The sequence below is a fragment of the Parus major genome, chromosome 1 (genome assembly GCF_001522545.3).
Source record: "Parus major isolate Abel chromosome 1, Parus_major1.1, whole genome shotgun sequence".
NCBI classification, from domain to species: domain Eukaryota; kingdom Metazoa; phylum Chordata; class Aves; order Passeriformes; family Paridae; genus Parus; species Parus major.
The window spans coordinates 25388986-25407837 of record NC_031768.1 but is presented as its reverse complement, the minus strand read 5'-3'; the positions used below and the strand labels follow the sequence as shown (position 1 = coordinate 25407837).

Genomic DNA, 18852 nt, shown 5'->3' with positions numbered 1-18852 from the left:
TTCAAGGAACAGCTGTGATGAAGATAAATTAAATATGAATAACACCTGACTTCAAGGTACACTGCAACTCTTAAAAGTCTATTTACCAGGATCAATAGAAAAATAAAAAAAAAACAAACTTTCAAAACAGAGTTTTCAGTTTCAAAACTGAATGCCCTGAAATGCAATATTCTTCCTTCAGCCTCAGTACATGTGATGTAAAAGGCACATTGCACAGCTGCCTCTCCCACTATGCACTAAGAATGATGGTGTTTGGAGGTTGTGTGTTTTTTCCTCAGCTAAGGGAAAAGAGAACCTTCATCTGTGGGGCTTTGTTTTCCTACTGAGCTCAGCAGTCATCCCCAAGGGACTCACAGAGTGAAGTAATAGGAGATGTTCTCTGCAGAAGGAGAATCAGACCAACTACATAATCCCAAAATATCCCAAAAGGATGCAAGACATGGCTGACTGTTCTCTACTGAAACACATTGAATTTAATGTTGCCACTTCCTACAGACACTTTATCTAGCGATATTTCTGTATTCTACAACTCCATTGATAAGAACTATTAATTCACATGGATCAATATTTACATGTTAAGTATTTGTACCAATTCAGCATTTCAGTTAAACTACTCTTCCTAGCAAGTACTGCCATGGATTCTCCTACTTGGGTAGCCTACGTATTTTTCTAAGACAATTCTCACCTTTTTAATAAAACTTTATCTTAAATTTCAATAATAATAATAACAATATTATTTGCTCAAAGGAAAAACCTGCTTCAGAAGCATTACACAGATACCTTTACAACATATATTTCAATACCAAAACAGAAGTTATAAAAGCATTAGCTGCAATCTTCTGCTGTCTATTGTATTCATCCTTAATCTATTGGTTTGTTTTTTTTTTCCAACAAAGCAGCGGTATTTCAGTACATAGGCACAGGACTGTTGTCACACATTATGGCAACAATCTGTACTGAATATTTTGAGATTACTACAAACCATATGTTAGACATCACATTTTATCCAGCCACCTATGGAACATGAATTTACCTTGCAACATTAACAACACCCACCTGAAGAATATGGTTCAGCTCTCTGCTTAATGTTATACGGTTGCACCAAGGTTAACTGAGCACCTTTAAACTGAGATGAGGTATTCCCTTTCCACTGTGTCCCTTCTTAACATCCTCATGTATCAGGCATTTACACATCTAAGCACATGCTAAGAGCTCTACTATTTACACTATTCTACTCCATGATCCAAAAGTTGATAACATGCAACTTTTAACAGTTCTATTCCTAAATGCAAGGTACCTCACAAGATATTTTCTTTGTTTCATGATTAAATTTATTGTGAAAAAGACAAGAGAATATTCACACAGAAAAAAAACTTGTGAAACCCAGTGTTTAGATAATACAAAACAAGGACACAGCAAGAGGTGACAAGGCCATGTTTATTTATAAAATTAGAAGGAATAAAAAGGATTGAGAGGATTCAGTTTTTCCTCTTTCAAAAGCTAGTCTTCTTTCACTTGGGAAGAGATCTTGAAAACCTTCAGTAACTGCTAAGATTTATTGTACCAGTAAATATACTATTGGGTGAACTCTACTGCAGAGCACAGAAAGATCTTTTCTTATGAAGCTCTTGGTAGCTCCTTACTGTCACCCCCATGAAATATAATTTCCCTTAACATGCGACTCCAGGCAGTCAGACAATGAGGTTTGAATTACTGCTGCCAACCCCTTGCTGTGATCTTGTACAGGGCCAAGTAGAACAAGCAGTTTTCTGAGGAACTGAGGTGGCTCCAAATGTGTCTGTGCTCTGCTGTCTCTACTCTTAGAAAAGTCCATTTCCCCTTAGTCTGTCAGAGCAGCCAAAATAGAGGGTTACATATCTGATAAGCTAAATGACAATAACCTGGGAGGGCAGTCCCTGTGTAAGAGTTGTGAGCGGCATTTCCATCCTTTCTGTAAATCTGTACTCCTTACGCCTCTTTAACCAAAAAACTAAAAACTAACTGCCTCCACTTCCTTTAAAAGCCACTTCCAAAGCACCTAAACCAGTATCTGAACACTAAGACAGCAGGAAAAAATCCTACCTTACACCACCTTTAAGAGCACTAGAAATATCCCAATTCAAGAAGAACAGCAGCACTGCCCCTGTTATGGTTATACATGTATCAATATATGTAACATATCAATAGCAAAACATCTTTCCAAGGGGATGTATGCTGGCATCTGACTAGTGTCCCTTCTGTAGTTTTTTATTCCTATAAACCTGCACAAGGCCTCACAAACACAATTTTACACAGTAAGCTTCTGACACTGCTGGCAAAGATATCAGTCAGGAATGTCATAAGCCCTTTGAAGTTCTGTTGATCCTCAGACACGAAAAGGTGGCACATTTATCAATATCTTAACAACAGCATTATTTTTACAATATTTGAAATTGATCTGTCATCCCTTTAAACCTAGAGAATGTTATATTCACAATAGTGAATATCTTATTCTTAACATCTAGAGAGGGGGGCTTCCTCCTTTGTTTACAAAGAACAGTCCTCTCTTTCTAAATACTTACAAATTAAAGAAACAAGGAAATCCTAGAAGAACAGCCAGACTTAAGGAATGGCCACTTCTGGCTCAATATTCACAGAGTAATTGTTGTCAAGTAGGAACAACTGAAAGAAAAACCTCCAGAAAGTGAGCTCCTATCAAAGTGGTGTGCTGGGATGTACTCAGCTCCACCACTGTACCAGATGCTGTTTGTTCTGATCAGAATTTCTCACATGAACCCCACCCTGCGCAGAAGATCGGTGGGCCACCATGAAGTGCACCACCAAGGACTTTCTAAAGGAGAAGCAGATGTGAATTTAGAATATAATTATTTGCAGAAACAGTACCCAAGATACAATCAAGGGATGCTTAGCCCCATGCACTTTAACCACCACAAGGATGAACAAAGAAAATGCAAAAACTGACTTTGAGCTTCAGGGTTTCATTCCCTGACAAACTAGGGATTAAGAAGTACAACCAGGAGGGGCTGATTACATCAAGTATAACCTGATGTAATCAGGAGTGCATACTCCATCTCCTACTCCTGATCCTTGATCCAAGGACATCAGACAGCATGGATATGTACAGTTCCCTGAGGAAGTCTGTCTCCAGATAAAATATCGGCCAATAAACACTTCTCTTTGAGCCTAATAATCCAAGCACTTACCTACCCAGCAGCCCACCTGCTAAAATCTAACAACTCAAAGTGAATATAAGAGTGCTGGGGGAAGCTGAGTTGAAAGTCTTGCTTAGGGTGAGGCAAAAGACATGCACAGCTTTGCCTCATTGATGCACTGTCATCCCAGAAATAGGTTGGTCAAGCATAATTACTTAATTCATGCCGGTTACTTCCCATCACCTCCTTCTTTTATGTGCCCATAAGTGTATTTTAAAAGGACTCACTCCATAATTTTCTCACAGATCAAAATGATCTGTGGTAATCTCAAAACCTTTCAATGATTATAGAGAGCAACCTTACAATGACAGTGTCCTCAGCACTCACAAAGCAGCTCATCTTATCCCAAACACTAGATTTGGGTCAAGGTTTCTCAAGAGATGCTTGATTTTGTCCTCAGCCATTGCTTGTCATTCTCCTCCTTGAACTCCCTCTCTGAACACACAGGCCTGGGAGACACTGTCAGAGAAGACTGAAGTGAAGAGCTCAAGTGTCTCAGCCCCATCTGTTTTGGCTGCTAGTAATTTGCCCAGTCCATTCAGCACAGCTCCACATTCTCTTTGTTTATTCCTGTACTGCTATAGCACCGGAAATTTTTTCAAGTGGTCCTTGATGTCCCTTATTTCTTGTCCCTCAGCTCCAGGTGTGCTTTGACTTTTCTGACGCCATCCCTACATGTTTGGACAATGTATCTACATTCTTCCTTTGTAGCCTGTCCTTGCTTTCACCTCCTGTATGCTGCCTTTGTATCTCAGTCACAAGTCCGCTTTCAGACAGTGGGGTCAGTCTCCTGTTACGTCTATTCACGTTCCAGGACGTACCATTCCTGTACTTGGAGAATGCTGTCCTTCAAAACTTGGCAGCCTTCTGCAGCAGATTTACTCATCAGAACTGCCTTCCTTTGTATCCCAACTACCAATTCCCTGAATAAGCCCAAAATTTCTTCTCTTGAAGTCTAAGTCTAGTCTTGTCTATTCTGCTACTTGCCTTCCTCACCTCCATCAGGATTTTGAGCCCACTATTTCATTCCTTAACAGACTGTCAGCAAAAATCACAATGTTTATTGAGCAGCCCATTGGTGACACCACTGTGCCCTCTGAGAGAGTCAGAATTAATCCTTGGGCTTGCTTTGCACCCTCAGACAAAAGTCTGTAAGTCTGCAGGCACTATGTTCAGCTAAGCCAGGGAAACAGCTCAAGTGGTGAGGACAAACCTCTGCACACAGATACAGAGTGTTCCCTCACTGCATAATATCCTGAGTAGCACCCAGGAATTAGCATGCTCTGACACAACTATACATGTGCTCAATTGAAACACAGAATATTGCATTCTAAGATACAAGGGTGTATCTTGAAGTGAAGACACAAGAGGATGATGTCTATCATGGAACTTATATTCATACATACCAGGAAGTAGTTTTCTGATTAAATATAAATAGCAGTACAAAATTTATCTAACAGCTACCTTAGATAGATGGCACTAACCAACACTTTGTGAATCTGCACCATAAGCTTAATTTTCCACTTCTTTAATTAAATACCAAGCCTGACTTTTACACCACATGTAAGGGATCAAATGTATAAAGTGCCTTAGTAGATAATATTTTCTTCCATACAGGTGCTCACCTTGGAATGCTTGTCAGGTAGGTCAGGACATTCTGAAACTCTTTTTCAGGAATCTCACTGAAAGCTGGATAGTCTGGAAAGGTGATAACAGGGCAGCCATCTCCCCCTCTTCCACCTACAAAAGAAGCAGCAAATGCGTTTACATTCAAGTCTCTTTACCCAGACTGAAATTTCCCAGTTATAAAACAACTGCATTTTTTCTCTTTTTTTCTTTTATTTTTTTTTTCCAGGGCTCATGTGTGGACAGTTTATTTTGAACAGTCTCTCTCTTTTTCACTGCTTAGGAAGTTTTATAGAAAGGATTTCACCACATTAGATTTTTCCTGGGCAAATGCCTTGGCGCCTGTGAGCAGTTCTGACACCAGATGGCAGTGCGACTTTCTGCTGATAAACGTCAGCTCCATGTAAGTAGAAGCAATGGGGAGAAAGAAATCAACCAAATTAGAAACAAAAAAAAGTTAATTCAGAATTAAGTAGGCGAATCTCCATCTTGAACTGAACTCAACCCTCTTACCAGTTGGAATTCATTCATGCAACACCCTCTGCCCTGCTCAGTTGGCTGCTCTGCTTCCAGGTTGGTGAAACAGAAGGAGCAGAACAATAAAAGAAATGAGTGTGGGTGTTTCAAATGAGATTTCCCATTCCCAGATTATGTACAGAAGGTAAAGCAGAGCTGAACACCTACACTGCAGCAGAGCTGCTGATGAGCTAGATACCATTTGCACCACTGGGTACAATTCACAGACACAATGCTTCTTCACATACATTCTTACATGCACCATGTAATGATTTCTTTTGAAAGGCATTATTAGTGTTTCATGTCTTTAACAAGTATATATTCCTAAAGACACGTAGGACAAGGGGCTTGCTGAGCTCTAGCAACTGCATGAAGTTAACTGCTCTGGGGTGGCAGGAACACACTACTGGGAAGTTATCTTTGCTTCATAGCTCAACAGGAGAAGAAAAACAACAAAAAATTACTGTTTTCAAATAACAGGGATATTTTTTCCATCCTTGAAATCCGGTAACTGTGCAGAAATCAGCATTAAACTGTATCAACAACACCAATTATGAGAGCAACAGTGATTTGTGAAGACTATTACCCACTTCCAGGCTCTTTGCATCTAACCTCACAGGAAAAAGAAGAGAAATATTCGACCTCAGATTCATTTGATAAAAGAAATCACAGCTTCCCTCCAAACCACATATAATTAGAAGAGCTCAGATAGTATCTTTTGTTAATTTGTGGTGAATCTGATTTCCATTTTACCAGCTTACAGACAGCATGGTGCTGTCACTGTGAAGCTCTTGGAATCAAAACACATGAAAAAAAATTTGTGCTCTGGATGTATTCAAACAGCAACAAAATGCAACTATTATGCAAATATCACAAGTTTGCAAACATGACCTTTATGACACATCCAAACATGCAGCACTGAGTCAAGGGAGCTAATTTTAGCTATACAAATATTCACAACACAAATATAAGTTAAGAACATTTTCGACTCTGTTGGTTTTTGTTCTACCCAAGCTCTCACAACTAAAGCATTTTCCTCTTGTTAAAAGCATGATAATGGTTATTCCTGTTGCTTATGAGGTGCTCTGCTCTCTCTAGAGTAACTATTTTTAGGCACAATCATACATTATTTGTGGTATCTTCATTGGTTACTTGTTTTGTTCTACTTAATTACTATAAATAGGAAATATGAAACAAAAGACTAACAACAATTGACTTGCAGGACATGTCCTAAAAGCAGAAGTCTGGACTAGGATTTTCAGGAAGTTCCCAGACCACCACTGATTGTCAAGGGCAAATGGAGCCATCCTGCCTGGTGACAGCCTATTAATTTTCAGTTTGTAGTACAGTCATCTGTGGTTGTCTTGGCTGGAGATGACTCTGCCCTGAGCTCCTAGAAGGTTGCTCTTCACTGATTATCTTTTTCTTTGGCGTTTCCCTGCTGGGCCACTTGAGCACACACACACACCTTCAGATGCTCCTCAACTGCTTTTCCTTATCAGAACCCTGCTGCTCAAAAGAGTGACCTGAAATGCTACACATAAGAATTTCTGTAAATTTTAGCTTTAACAATGTTGACTAACAGAAGCTGCTCTCTGTATTGTAACTTTATGGGTTGGACTTGATGACTGTGATGGTCTCTCCCAACCTAGTGATTCTGTGATTAATTATATGGCCATCAAGGGAAGACAAGTCACTCTAGACAAAGTAGCCCCTGCTATATAAGGAGCATTTGTCAGAGAAATTCACAAAAGGAGGATGTGAAATAAAGCAAAGTAAAAATCCTACATATTGATTTTGTTTATGTTAAAGAATAGAAAAAAGAGTGAGTTCACTTTTTAAAATGTCCTTTATTTCTTAATGAACTTGATGCAGAAATGTTATTTTTATCCTTTATTCAGAATAATTATTTTCTTCCTCATTTTTCTTCACTTCTGCAAAAGCAGCATTACACAGTTCATAAAATTACCTGTGTAAAATGTGATTTTCTTCTCTTCAGCCAGAAGTAAATCAAGCCACAGAAACAAGTTAGGGGGAAGTGATAAAAAGTTTAGGAAGCTAAGAGGGGTTTTATTGTTGTTGATTTCGGTTTTAGTGAGAAGGAAAGCATTCAGATGACAAGTACTGAACAATTTCACTTCTCTCATCCCTTTTGAAACACAGGTTTAAGGCAAAAAATTCAAACATCTTATTAAAATTAATTCATATAAATAATAATTTTCTAGCACCTCAGAATTATATACACCTGATTACAAAAAAAGATGAATTTGTGAGTGCTACAACTCATGCAAATAATTCAACACATACATAGTCATTTATAAAATGAGTTACTGCAATTTTAATCACCATACAAAAATTAGTAATCTAACAATAATTTAATAAATTCAGGTCAGTTGGCACAGTGATTACATCTAACTACCTCAGTCTGAACCACTGGAAAATCACCTCTTTCACATTCTCCTCTAGCTCAGAGTCCTGAAATTCCAGCTACATCTGTTGAACAGCCTTAACTGATTTGCTGGACAAGTTCTGTCCACAAAGGCACACACAAGCCTGCTCTCCTACTTCTAGTTTAACACAGGGATGTGCTACACAACTGGAATTTAATAGTTTTATGTTTATTAAGACAATCAAGTACCTGAGAGCATTAAGAGCATTTTTCTTAGTCTCATCTTAGCCCTTATTTCTTTAAACATAAATTTCTGAAAGTATAACAAATCCTTTTATTTCCATTACAAAATTATTATCCCTGTTCTGACTATGAAAATGTCAGATTGAAGGGATCTAGGGAAAGATGCCTTTACTCATGGCAGAGCAGGGATTGCCTAGATGTCTTTAAGGTTTCCTGCCAACCCAATCCATCTTGTGATTCTATGAAAATGCTGCAATACATTCAGCAGCATTTCTCTATGAAATATTATACAAATGCCACTTGAGTGCCAGCTTTAGTTTTTTATTTATTGCAAAGAGCAGAAGAGAACACAGCAGTCCTTAAGTGGGTACAATCACACCTGGAATGATTCCCAAGAATTTTTTGATGTTTGTCTTATAACACACAGCTGTGAGAAACATTCTGCGACTGAGAGGATTGTTACTTTCCAGGCTATAAACGGATGCACCGTAGGTAGAAGTAAAGAGGACTGAAGCTTATTTCAGCAATTAAATAAAATAAAAACACCACACCACTTTAAATTAAGCAAATCTGCTTCCATCCTACTTTCTTGAGCATTCATTAATGGAAAACTTTGTTATTTATTGACTTTTACATGACTTTGGAAGCCTATTCCCATGAAACTTCTATAACATATTTAGTGTCAAACAAAACAAATTGCCTCCATAAAATGGAAATTTTTTAGTGGATAAACCTCCACAATTCTAGCAAAGCCCTGTTAGGTGGAACTTTCCTAAACAGATCTACAAGCCTTGGTCTGAAGTCAGTTTTTACAACACTGACAGCCCCATGTTTTGGAGAAACACACATTTTAAAAACATTGAATTGTACTAGCTCCACAGGTTAGGCAGCAAAATTACTTTACTGTGCTTAGAAAATAACACTCCACGTTCCTAACTTCTGAACACAATTAACATCAGCAATATCAACAATTGCTAAAATTGTGTGTACCCAGAGCATCATGGTCTTGTGGGTGAAAACAGTAGACAAAATAACCATGGGAAAGTAGCTTTGCTATTGTGAGATGGGACTAGTAAAGTTTCCAGTGATTTAGCATTTTTTCTTTATATTCTGCTACAGCTAACTTTTCCCATCACAATTGCTGTGTCTTCTGCATTTGTTTTCTTTTTTATTAATCAGGTTGGGAGATAGGGAAGTGCTAACCCAAGGAAATTACACAGCATTTTCAGAATTTCTAATTAACAGGCATGTTAGTAACTTGGTATCTAAAAACAATCTCAAATGAAACATAATTAGTATTCTTTTTAATTTAAAAAAAACATTGACAGGGAAAATTACAAAACTTGCTTATTGAATATCTGCTAAAAATCACATACACATGTGCACAGACAGACACAGGGAAAAGGGTAATTCCCCACTACCCTGTAAGAGACATGCTACTTTGGGGTTTTGTATGGACAGCAAAGTTTGACAGCAGCAAAGAAATTGCTTACACTTATTTCCAGGGAGGATGAGTAAGTGATTATTTTGTAATGTTTCCCTAATTAGTCTGCTCTTCTTTGCACAAAAAAAAAGGCATTCTCAAAACTACTCTGAGCACCCTCACAAAAAGGAAGTAGCTGGATATAATTAGATAGCAGAACAAAGAGTCTCCTGGCCTGATTCTATAAGGCAAATTAAACAGTGTTTGGATTATAAGATAAAATATGGTCTCCATGTTGATCAATGCACACACACAAGATCCAAGAGCATCATCCTTGTTGAATGGCTCAGATCTACAGCTTTAGTTCAAAAGATGGTTAAAAATTGCAGTCCTGTCAAAAGTGAAATCCTCACATGACTGAGAGAAGGGCTTATTTCAGATTTTTTTTTTACTATTGTAGCGGTTCAGCTATTATGCTTGTGCATTTCTGATAAGGAGTTTCTCCTTTCTGCTTGCATAATATACTTAACTGGAGAATTCAGTATTTGAAATTACATGTAGACTTCAATGAGGGAGTGGATAAAAGCTTCACTGCATATCCTCTGCAAAGAAAAACAGATCCAAGAGGAATTTATTAAAATATTCTTTCCTTGAAATGAGGAGTTTTACTCGCATAACTTCACAAGCTGCCCAGGCTGATCAGCAGCAAATATACTGGCTTAAAAATTGGATTGCAATACATAAATTTGCATCTGAACATATTTGAACTGGAAATCTCTTAGCCAAGGATTCACTTTTTATCTTTTCCTTTACTACATTTTTGCTTTAATTTTATTTTTTTTTAAATCTCTACAGACAGAAGGTTTAGCAGAGTAAATAAAAAACAGTAGTTAAGTTTACACCTGTTGAAGGCAAAGACTGCTAAGGAATACCTCTTCCATACACAACATATAGATGCTGTATGTACCAGCAGCAGAAATCAGGCTGATATTTTTAGCTTCCTGTTGCAGTATATATGTGGTACAGGATCCACTCAGAAATTCTCAAATGTAATTTTACTGACTCAGCAGCCACAGCTACTTCAACAGGAACATTTTGACCAGTGAGGAGTGGTCAGGTCACTTCCACAGAGGTGAGTAAGAGCACTTTCTAGAAAATAAACTTAGTCCAAGTCAGATGCTTACTATTTACAATGATAAAGGTATAAGCATATATGTGTACATTTAAAAATCAAAGGTATAAAAATATAAATATAAATAATATAATAATATAAACATAAAGCATTTTGAAAACTAGTACCAATGATAAATTTTTCAATGGCAGGAAATCAATAGACAAAAATGCAAATAGCATGAACTCATATTTGTAATTCCGTTAATGGAAACACTTTGAAGTTGTTCAATGCATAAACAGGCATTCAAAGGAAAGGGAATTAAATAACTGGTTCAGTACTCCTGGTGGCCAAGAGTCTCATTTGCACATGACATAGTTTGAATGATTAAAGGTGCATATCAACATACACAGGTGTCTGTATGCTCTTCTCCATCTACGTTTATTTTAACACACCTGCACACCGTGATGGCAGACAGACTCGAGGCTGGGTGGGTATGAAAGTCACACAACAGCCATGGAAAGAGAAGATCCTTATGAAAGAAAATACAAAGCAGGAATGAAAGACTGAGGAATACAGAAGGAATACATTTTATAGAGACTTTTAAATGGACCTTACACGGCCCTTCATGGGGAAAAAACCAAAAACAAACAAGCAAAAAAAAAGTCAGAAGACCCTTTCCAGCGTGGGAGGAAAAGTGGTTGCACTAATAGTAACCAAAGTAAGCAAAGGTAAAAGAGGTGAAACCCTGAACCATGTAGTCACAACACTTAGCATAGCCTAGCAACAACAAAAGTAACCATTTTAGCCCCAATAAGGACCTTGCTCCACAGAAAGAAAAAAGGCAAAAAGTAAACAACTGTGCCTGAGGTAAAATATTAACTTTGGGGTTTATAAACTTTCTGTGTGAATGACTAAGTACACGCCTTGTCCACAGTCTGCCACACCATTAGGTTTAAGCTCCAAACTCGCTGGTGAGCAAGAGCCAGTCTGCAGGAGTAGTAAGAACCTTGCTTTCATTGCACTTTGATATATTTACTGACAAACTGAAGCATTAGTGGAAGTTTTCACTTAACTTTGTTTAATTTTAAGTCTAATTTAGGTGTTCCTGCAGCATTTCCACTACAGTTCAGCACAATGAGGGACAAAAGTAAGAGGTGACCCTGATTTAGACCAAAACACAGAAAGCAGCTCAGGAAGGGCTGCAGCCTTTAGGCACAGACTGGGTTTCATTCCCTATTCAAATAAGTGTCCCATGAGACCTAGATACACCCTATTAGAGAAACTAAAGCAATTCTCAAGTATGCATTCACTGTTAAAAAGCCAACTAAAATCAGAAATGTATCTAAGACATTCAGCAATACCTGCAAGTATGCTATTTTACCAAAGGCATTAGTAATCGATGGACTTTCATTTTAATGAGTTTTATGTCATGTACTTAAATTCTTTTTCCAAGGCAACTTAGTAAGAAGCAGAGCCTCATTCATGCACACTGGGAATATCTGAACTGGCCTTAGAGCAAAGCCTCTCTTAAGCTTTATGTACAATTTGTTGCAACAACAAAAAAATTGTACATAAATCAAGTATCAAACACTGGCCCTGTTCCTTCATTCACAGAACCTGTAAAACCACTGTTTGGTACAGCACAGAGAATTAACCATCTACATCCTGCAGGAGAACATTAGGATAAAAAAAAAACTGAATTCCACAGTGAAATGAAAATGCCTAACACTCAAGTTCCCAAGAATTATAAAATAAAACAGCCTTGTCACAGTAATGCAGCTGACCTATTCACAAAATTCTAATTGCAATGGGTGTGAATAGATAGAATAGAATGAAGAATGGCTGCTCTTACTAAGCTCCATTGCCAGGTGGATTTATTGAGTGCTGAAGTCACTGTTGTAGATTTGGGAACTCAACAACTCATCTACCACAGTCACCAGTCTTCTCCCTCACTTCAGAGGGGCAAAATATAAAACCTATTTAACAGTTTTATATATAGGCTGATTCTTGCATAACACTCTCATGAGACATTTCATGCCCATAGATAAGAATGAGCTTGGAAAGTCAAAAAAATAAATATCCAGAGAAGAATTGTAGCTTAAACACTATAATCTCAAGCAAAGCATGAACAGCCAATTTCATAAAAAAATATCTTATTTTCCAAGTGCTACCATCACCCTACAGAAAACACAGTCAGTACTGCAGACCCACAGTTTAGCTTGTGTAGCAGGAATAAAGCATAATTAATAGTTAATTTTGAGTACAAGATTCAGTGAGCTCTTGCCAAGTAAAATATTATATTGTTTCATTCCCCTATGTCTCTGAATCCCATACAGGATGGGATTCAGAGGGAGAGGGAACAGCCAGAGAGTCCAACTGTAAGTCAGAGAGGAAAATTTCCTTTCTGCTGAAGGATGCAGGACAGCATTGATGCTCTCCCTTTTTGTGTGTTGGAGGGAAGGCAGGACTGGGCCATAACTCCAGCAGGTTCACTGCCGCACACCTGCGAGAGCTTTTACAGGCAGAAGACAGGAGAACAAATTCAGAAGCTTCTCAGACACCTTCCACTCAGCCTGATCAGTGAGCAAAGGCACCATCTCCCTTTGCCCATTACCACCAGCCGTGGGCTCAGCGTGGAAATGGACCGAGCTCAGCAGCCAACACGTGCATGGCACGAACACCTGGCACAGGTGACCCAGGGGCAGAGACTCTCTGTGCAGCGTGGAAGTGGCTGTGCTCCTTCTGGGGACAGCCTTATCCCAAAAGCAGACTCCTCTGCAGAAGGCAATCAGTGATACCAAGCCAAAAATCATGTCCAGAACTCGGTGCTACCCTTGTCTGACCACAGCACAGCCACTCTGGGGGAATGTGGTACCATGGTCCTTGCTCCACCACTTTGGTCAGGACCAAGGAGTCAGCTTGGGCATCAGTACCAAACATGACAGCAGAGCCCATGGCAGCTGGGGCTGTGAGCTGAGGACTGCAAGACCATAGCAACCACCAAAACATTCATGCTGCAATCTCCAGTTAACTGGAAAATTTCCTGTCATTTTAAAATTTCTATTATACTTTAAAAAAAAAATCTTATTAACTCCTCAGACAAGTCTTGGTAGCCTGCATTTCAAGTTACTCATTGGTTTCATACAAGAGTTCTCAGAGACTGTGAAAGCACAGCAGGCTGAACCGTGCATCTAAGCAATGTGTATAGGAGAGAACACCATAGTCTTACCTGACAGATAAGCAAATTGTTTCTTTAATTGGTCCTGAATATCTGCAGCGTAGAGAGGAATGATATCCTGATGCATGATCTCATCTGTGAAGAGAAAAAAAAAATTGCATTACAAAGTTACTTTATGCAAAATTTCACAGCACACATTAAAAAAAATAACCCCCAAAACAACAAAAACTGAGAAAACTAACTTTTGAAAAATACATTAAAATCTTTGGAGTATTTCAAGCATTTGCCATGGGCAAACTTTTCTTTGAATAACATACTAATAAAAGAGGAATTTACATTTACTGACATTTAGAAGCAGTACAAAACTTCCACTGAACAAAACACTGTAAAACTAGTATTCCTCAGGAATGATGTTAAACAGTGGGATTCTTACATATCAAATTCAATTTTTATTAAAATATTCTCAATCAAACAAAACCAAGAAACTTCTGATTTCTTTAGCCTGTCATCCAGACTCAAATACTCCCAAGAAAATTGCATTAAATAAGATCAATTCAACTGGCTTGGAAGTACATCCTCCCCTTGAAAACACACACACACACACACACACACACACTCTACCTCAATACTGAAAAGCAATGCTTAAGCTTTTATCTCAGCCCTTCCACTTCAGCTTAATAACAACCACACTGTTTTCCCAACCCTTGGTTTTCTGTCCCAGTGTTTTTCAGCAGAGGCGTTTCCCACAGCACGTTTCCAGAGCTCAAGCAGAAACCTGAGTTTTGCTGATTGTGACAAAGACTGCACGAGAGTTGCTTCACTCATAAACTAAGATCTCAGTTTTTACAGGGAAACAAGAAGTCTTACTCTTTTGCAATTTCTAAAAAATAATTATTCCACATATTAACCTCATTGAAAAGTACAGAAGAGATAACATAGCTTTTTCTTAATTTGGTTATGAACATTTCTTTTAATCTGACATTGTACTGACCTTGAAGTTTTGGGTTTAATGTACATTGAAATGCCATGAAGATAGGTTTTGACACTCAGAGCTATGAATGTGCACAGCAAAAGTAAGTAAAAACCTAAAACTGATATAAGTGTCACCTGCACTGAAGTACAAGATAGTACAAGCTGAAGTAGAGCTCTGGTCCTCAAGGACTTTCTGTCACTGATGTCTTTCAAACATTAGATCGTGAGCAGACAGACACTGCCATGAGCAATTCTCACATCTGTAAAATTCTGAGAACTGCAATTATTTGAGAATAGCAAAAAAGCCACTTTCAGTTACTTCTTCCAGATAAGCAAGAACTTATACTGTGAAACAGAACTTCTCTGTTCTCTGTTGTCCCGTTGGGCAGAGGAAGACCCATGACCATTTTCAAGGTCACACACTGATCAGAACTATTTTCCTGCATCTGGCGAACTGCTGCCTGATCAGAAGACCTCTGCATACCATGCTGTCAAACCCATAAGTGGATACTTTTAAGTGTCAAGTCATATTTCACCCAGTTCAGTTATGTCACCATTTCAATGTTTTCAACAGAACACTGAACGCAGATCTTTCAAAACTCTAACCTAGGATGGCCAAGTAATTTCCAGAAGAGGAATATCCCACTTCCCCAAAGGAAAAAGGATTTTCATTTATTTTTGCTGCCCATGTCTTATAGTATAAGGAGCCTCCCTGCAGCAGTGTTTAAAAAACTGAACAACCCTGATTCTGCAAACCAATACCTGCAGGTACACCCATTAACCTGAATATAAACTCTTCCAGGATCAATGCTTATTTTTAGTGGGAGATGGAAAAAGGGAAAATAACATCATCAGTCTATAAAATGCCATCTTGTCTAAAGTCACAGGCAGACATAATTTTCATTACTGCATAGCATTGCACCCTAAGGATGTAGTAAAACAGTTGAATTTTGCATATGTAAATAAACACATGACACACTACACTGACAGAAGCAGGCATGCCCAAGGAAGAGAAACTCTATGTATCATTACATAAGGATCACTATTTCCCCATGTAGCCCTGTGATCAATCCCACCGCAATCTGGACATGTGCCATATGAATACCCAAGTCTAGATTTGATTGTTCCAGTGTTCCCTCTGATAGGAGCAGCAGCTTTTGCCACCCACACAGGTCAGCCCCACGATACTGGTCAAATACCGCTTCCCTGGAAAGACATTCTCTTCCTCCCCCTTGGGCTTAAACTCAGTTTTAACTCAAATGTAAGAGCCCGTCTGTTTGCAGCTGGAGGAGCAGCACGATGTGGCACTGACAGACACCAAACTGCTCTTCCTGCTGCACTCCCCTCCACCACAGCCATCTCATCCTGCTCTTGCTGATTTGGTTTCAAGACACACTCCTAAAAGCCAAGCATGCACTAAGGTCAGAGCTGATTTTCAATAATTTGAAACAACTAAGATTATAAATAGCAGCACAAAAAAATTGCAAGGAAATGCAGCTCTTGGAACTGCCAAACAGGTCACATCCAGCAGCTCGACAGGATACACTTGAACCCGGTGTTACCACCCATGGCTTTAGCCAGAAATCCCTCTTCAATATGTTTTCCTTCAGAGGAGATGCAATTGTAAAGACTCATTGCTCTGCACTGTTTCCTTGACATTTAGCATCCCTCTGGAAAAGAGAGTTCATCACAGTTTGTTTGGGGTTCAATCTGATTTCACTTCAAGGTTGTCCATCATTACTCCAATACGCTATTTCTTTAAAAGGACAAGGCAGAAAAAGGCACACGTGGTAAATATTCTGTGAGAGCACACACTCCTTACTCTCATGGCCTTTGGGGAAAATATTTTCTTGGAAATATTCTTTAAATAGAGAATCTGCCACCTGCTACATTCTTCAGGGACCATTTCCCTTTTTGTAAAGCTAATTAGGTGCACATTAAAATATACAGAATTACTGAAAATCTGCTCACTGTTTTGTAAGGGATTTTTATAGGATCAAAGTCTACTTGTACTTGAATGGATTAAGATTCACACAGCACATTATTTTCCCTGTTCTACCTTTTCTGCTTTACACAGTATTTTCAATGCAGATACCTAAGAGTCTGTTTTACTGTACCCAAAATTCATGTCTGAAAAAAGTTGGTGATATCAAAACACATTTGAATATCCTGTCTTTCCTGAGGAGCTCACTTAAGAAGCTTAAAAGAAAGCTCCTGGGAATTATAGTGCAACTGTATTGTAGGTGATAATAAACAGTAAAATAAAGTTCTCTAAAGTTAGTACTGCTTTTTTATTACTATTTTTTAAATTCCAATACATAAAATAGCTAGGAATGTGCAAAGATTTTTTTTCTAACCTGACAACTTTAGGAGGTTCTTTAAAAAAATCCCCACATTACCTAGTATTCAAATTATGAGTGTAAGAGAGGGCAGAAGTGTCATCTTATTAATGTAAAGGAATCAGTTAAATATATGGTTCTTATTACCAAAAAAAAAAAGCTTTTCTTGCTAAAAATGTGAACCACAATTGTGTAGATATATTATCTTCTAATTGAATTTAAATCTTGCTTTGGTAGTCCTGTCTCCATGATAAAGAATGATGGCTTGGAGGGACCTGACTCCATCCCATCAGGAGCACCTGACTGCATTTCAGACGAAGCAGGATGACAGATTTAAGCACGAGGGCACAAAGATAACTTGTGCTTGAATTACCTGGTGCCATCAAGCCCTGAAGAACTTGGGATCTAAGAAAACAATCAATGTCACTGCAGTCAAGAATTTCCCTTACTGATAAAAAGCTCCTCTTTTTTTTTCTGATCAAACTAAAACTCATCATAATTTGTAGTTTGTCTGACATGCTGAAGCAAGCCCATTTTCACAGAAGACAACATCTGAGTGGGCTCTGAACTGACTGCACCCACATTACACACAAGGAAGACTCCCAACGTGACTTGTGAGCCTTCTGCAACCAGTTCAATAAAATTCCCAGGAATCCAGCTGGAATTACACCACCCTTTGAGTAGTTCTGCAGGAAATTCTGTGGCCATTTCTTTATACCAATTTGAAAGCAAATCTATTTGTTCACATTCAGACACAGTTATGCCTTTCAGCACAGATCTCAGTAGCACATCAGAAATCAAATGACAAATAATTTTTCTTCCTCCTCTTTCTCGCTGAGTCTGCAAAACTTTAATGAAAACTTGCCTACGGTTTCTCTGTGAAATCCATGCCTTAAATTGAAAAAATATTGTATTTTTCTTAACCAGTTTTGCTTTGTTTCTCCTCTGGAACAGCCTACCCACCCAAAGAGTTGAATGCCTTTTATGAAGGGGGTCTTAATTTGAAAAAGCTCTTCATTAAACCAGCCTCCCATCTGGTAATTATAAATGCAAGATAATGACTTTCAGAGCAGTCCCTTCATCTCTCTCAGCCCCAAGGCAAATCTTTCATTTCCTCATTCTTCCCTCTTCATCTTCACCCCCCGACCACCAGCACTACTAACAGTCAGCTCCTTTGTGAAGTCCCCCAAGCAGGGAAGAACCAGAGCAGCAGAGCTGGTGCACAGAAGCCCTCTTCTGCTCTAAGCCACCTAAAACTAATGAGCTGCTCGAGATGCCAAGTGAGCTTTCCAGCTTTAAAACTTAATTTTAAAACACACTGCTGATTAGTGACAATGCCTGGAAGCTCTGTGCTGGGTATGCTCAGGCACAACAGCTGCAGACCAGGCTCCTCAGGTCCTCATGCTATTTGTAGCCACACTGGGCTGATGACAGGAATTTATGCAAGTGCTCATAAACTAAGATTTCACAAATCTCACCAGTTCAAAATACCTTTAGGAAGAGTTTATTCCAATTTCATTTGACTACACCATCATTAAAATGATGAACCAGGAAAAATGAGTGAATAAATTCAGAAATTTTCATGCAAAACACATCTGTTAAAGTGTATTTGGGAAGGAAATTATCACCTGGGCAGAACAGTGCTTTTGCAACTTGTTTGTTCCTGGTGAGCTAAGTTATCCTAAGCAAGCACAAAAGTTCTTTGCCTCTACCAGCATCACAGTTGCTGGCACAAAGAGATATAAAACAAAGTGGTGCTCCAAACAGCTTCATATGGCATTGAGTGTCCAATAAACATTTTTAATTATACAGTTGCATAAGAATTTTACTTGCAAGAGCT

At 38.5% G+C, this 18852-nt stretch overlaps 1 protein-coding gene across 9 annotated transcripts in view; it reads right to left on the bottom strand.

Moving 5' to 3' along the window:
- Positions 1 to 18852, bottom strand: part of MCF2L (MCF.2 cell line derived transforming sequence like) — a 154326-nt gene that overhangs the window by 52221 nt on the left and 83253 nt on the right. For all 9 annotated transcript variants that reach the window (XR_004496485.1, XM_033512985.1, XM_015634516.3 and 6 more), the window contains 2 exons: positions 13753 to 13836; positions 4838 to 4952 (listed from right to left, as the gene is read on the bottom strand). Coding sequence is in view for 8 of the 9 variants with exons in the window: in XM_033512985.1 (XP_033368876.1) it covers positions 4838 to 4952; positions 13753 to 13836 (199 nt within the window). In the remaining variant the exon portion in view is untranslated. The remainder of the gene's footprint in view (positions 1 to 4837; positions 4953 to 13752; positions 13837 to 18852) is intronic.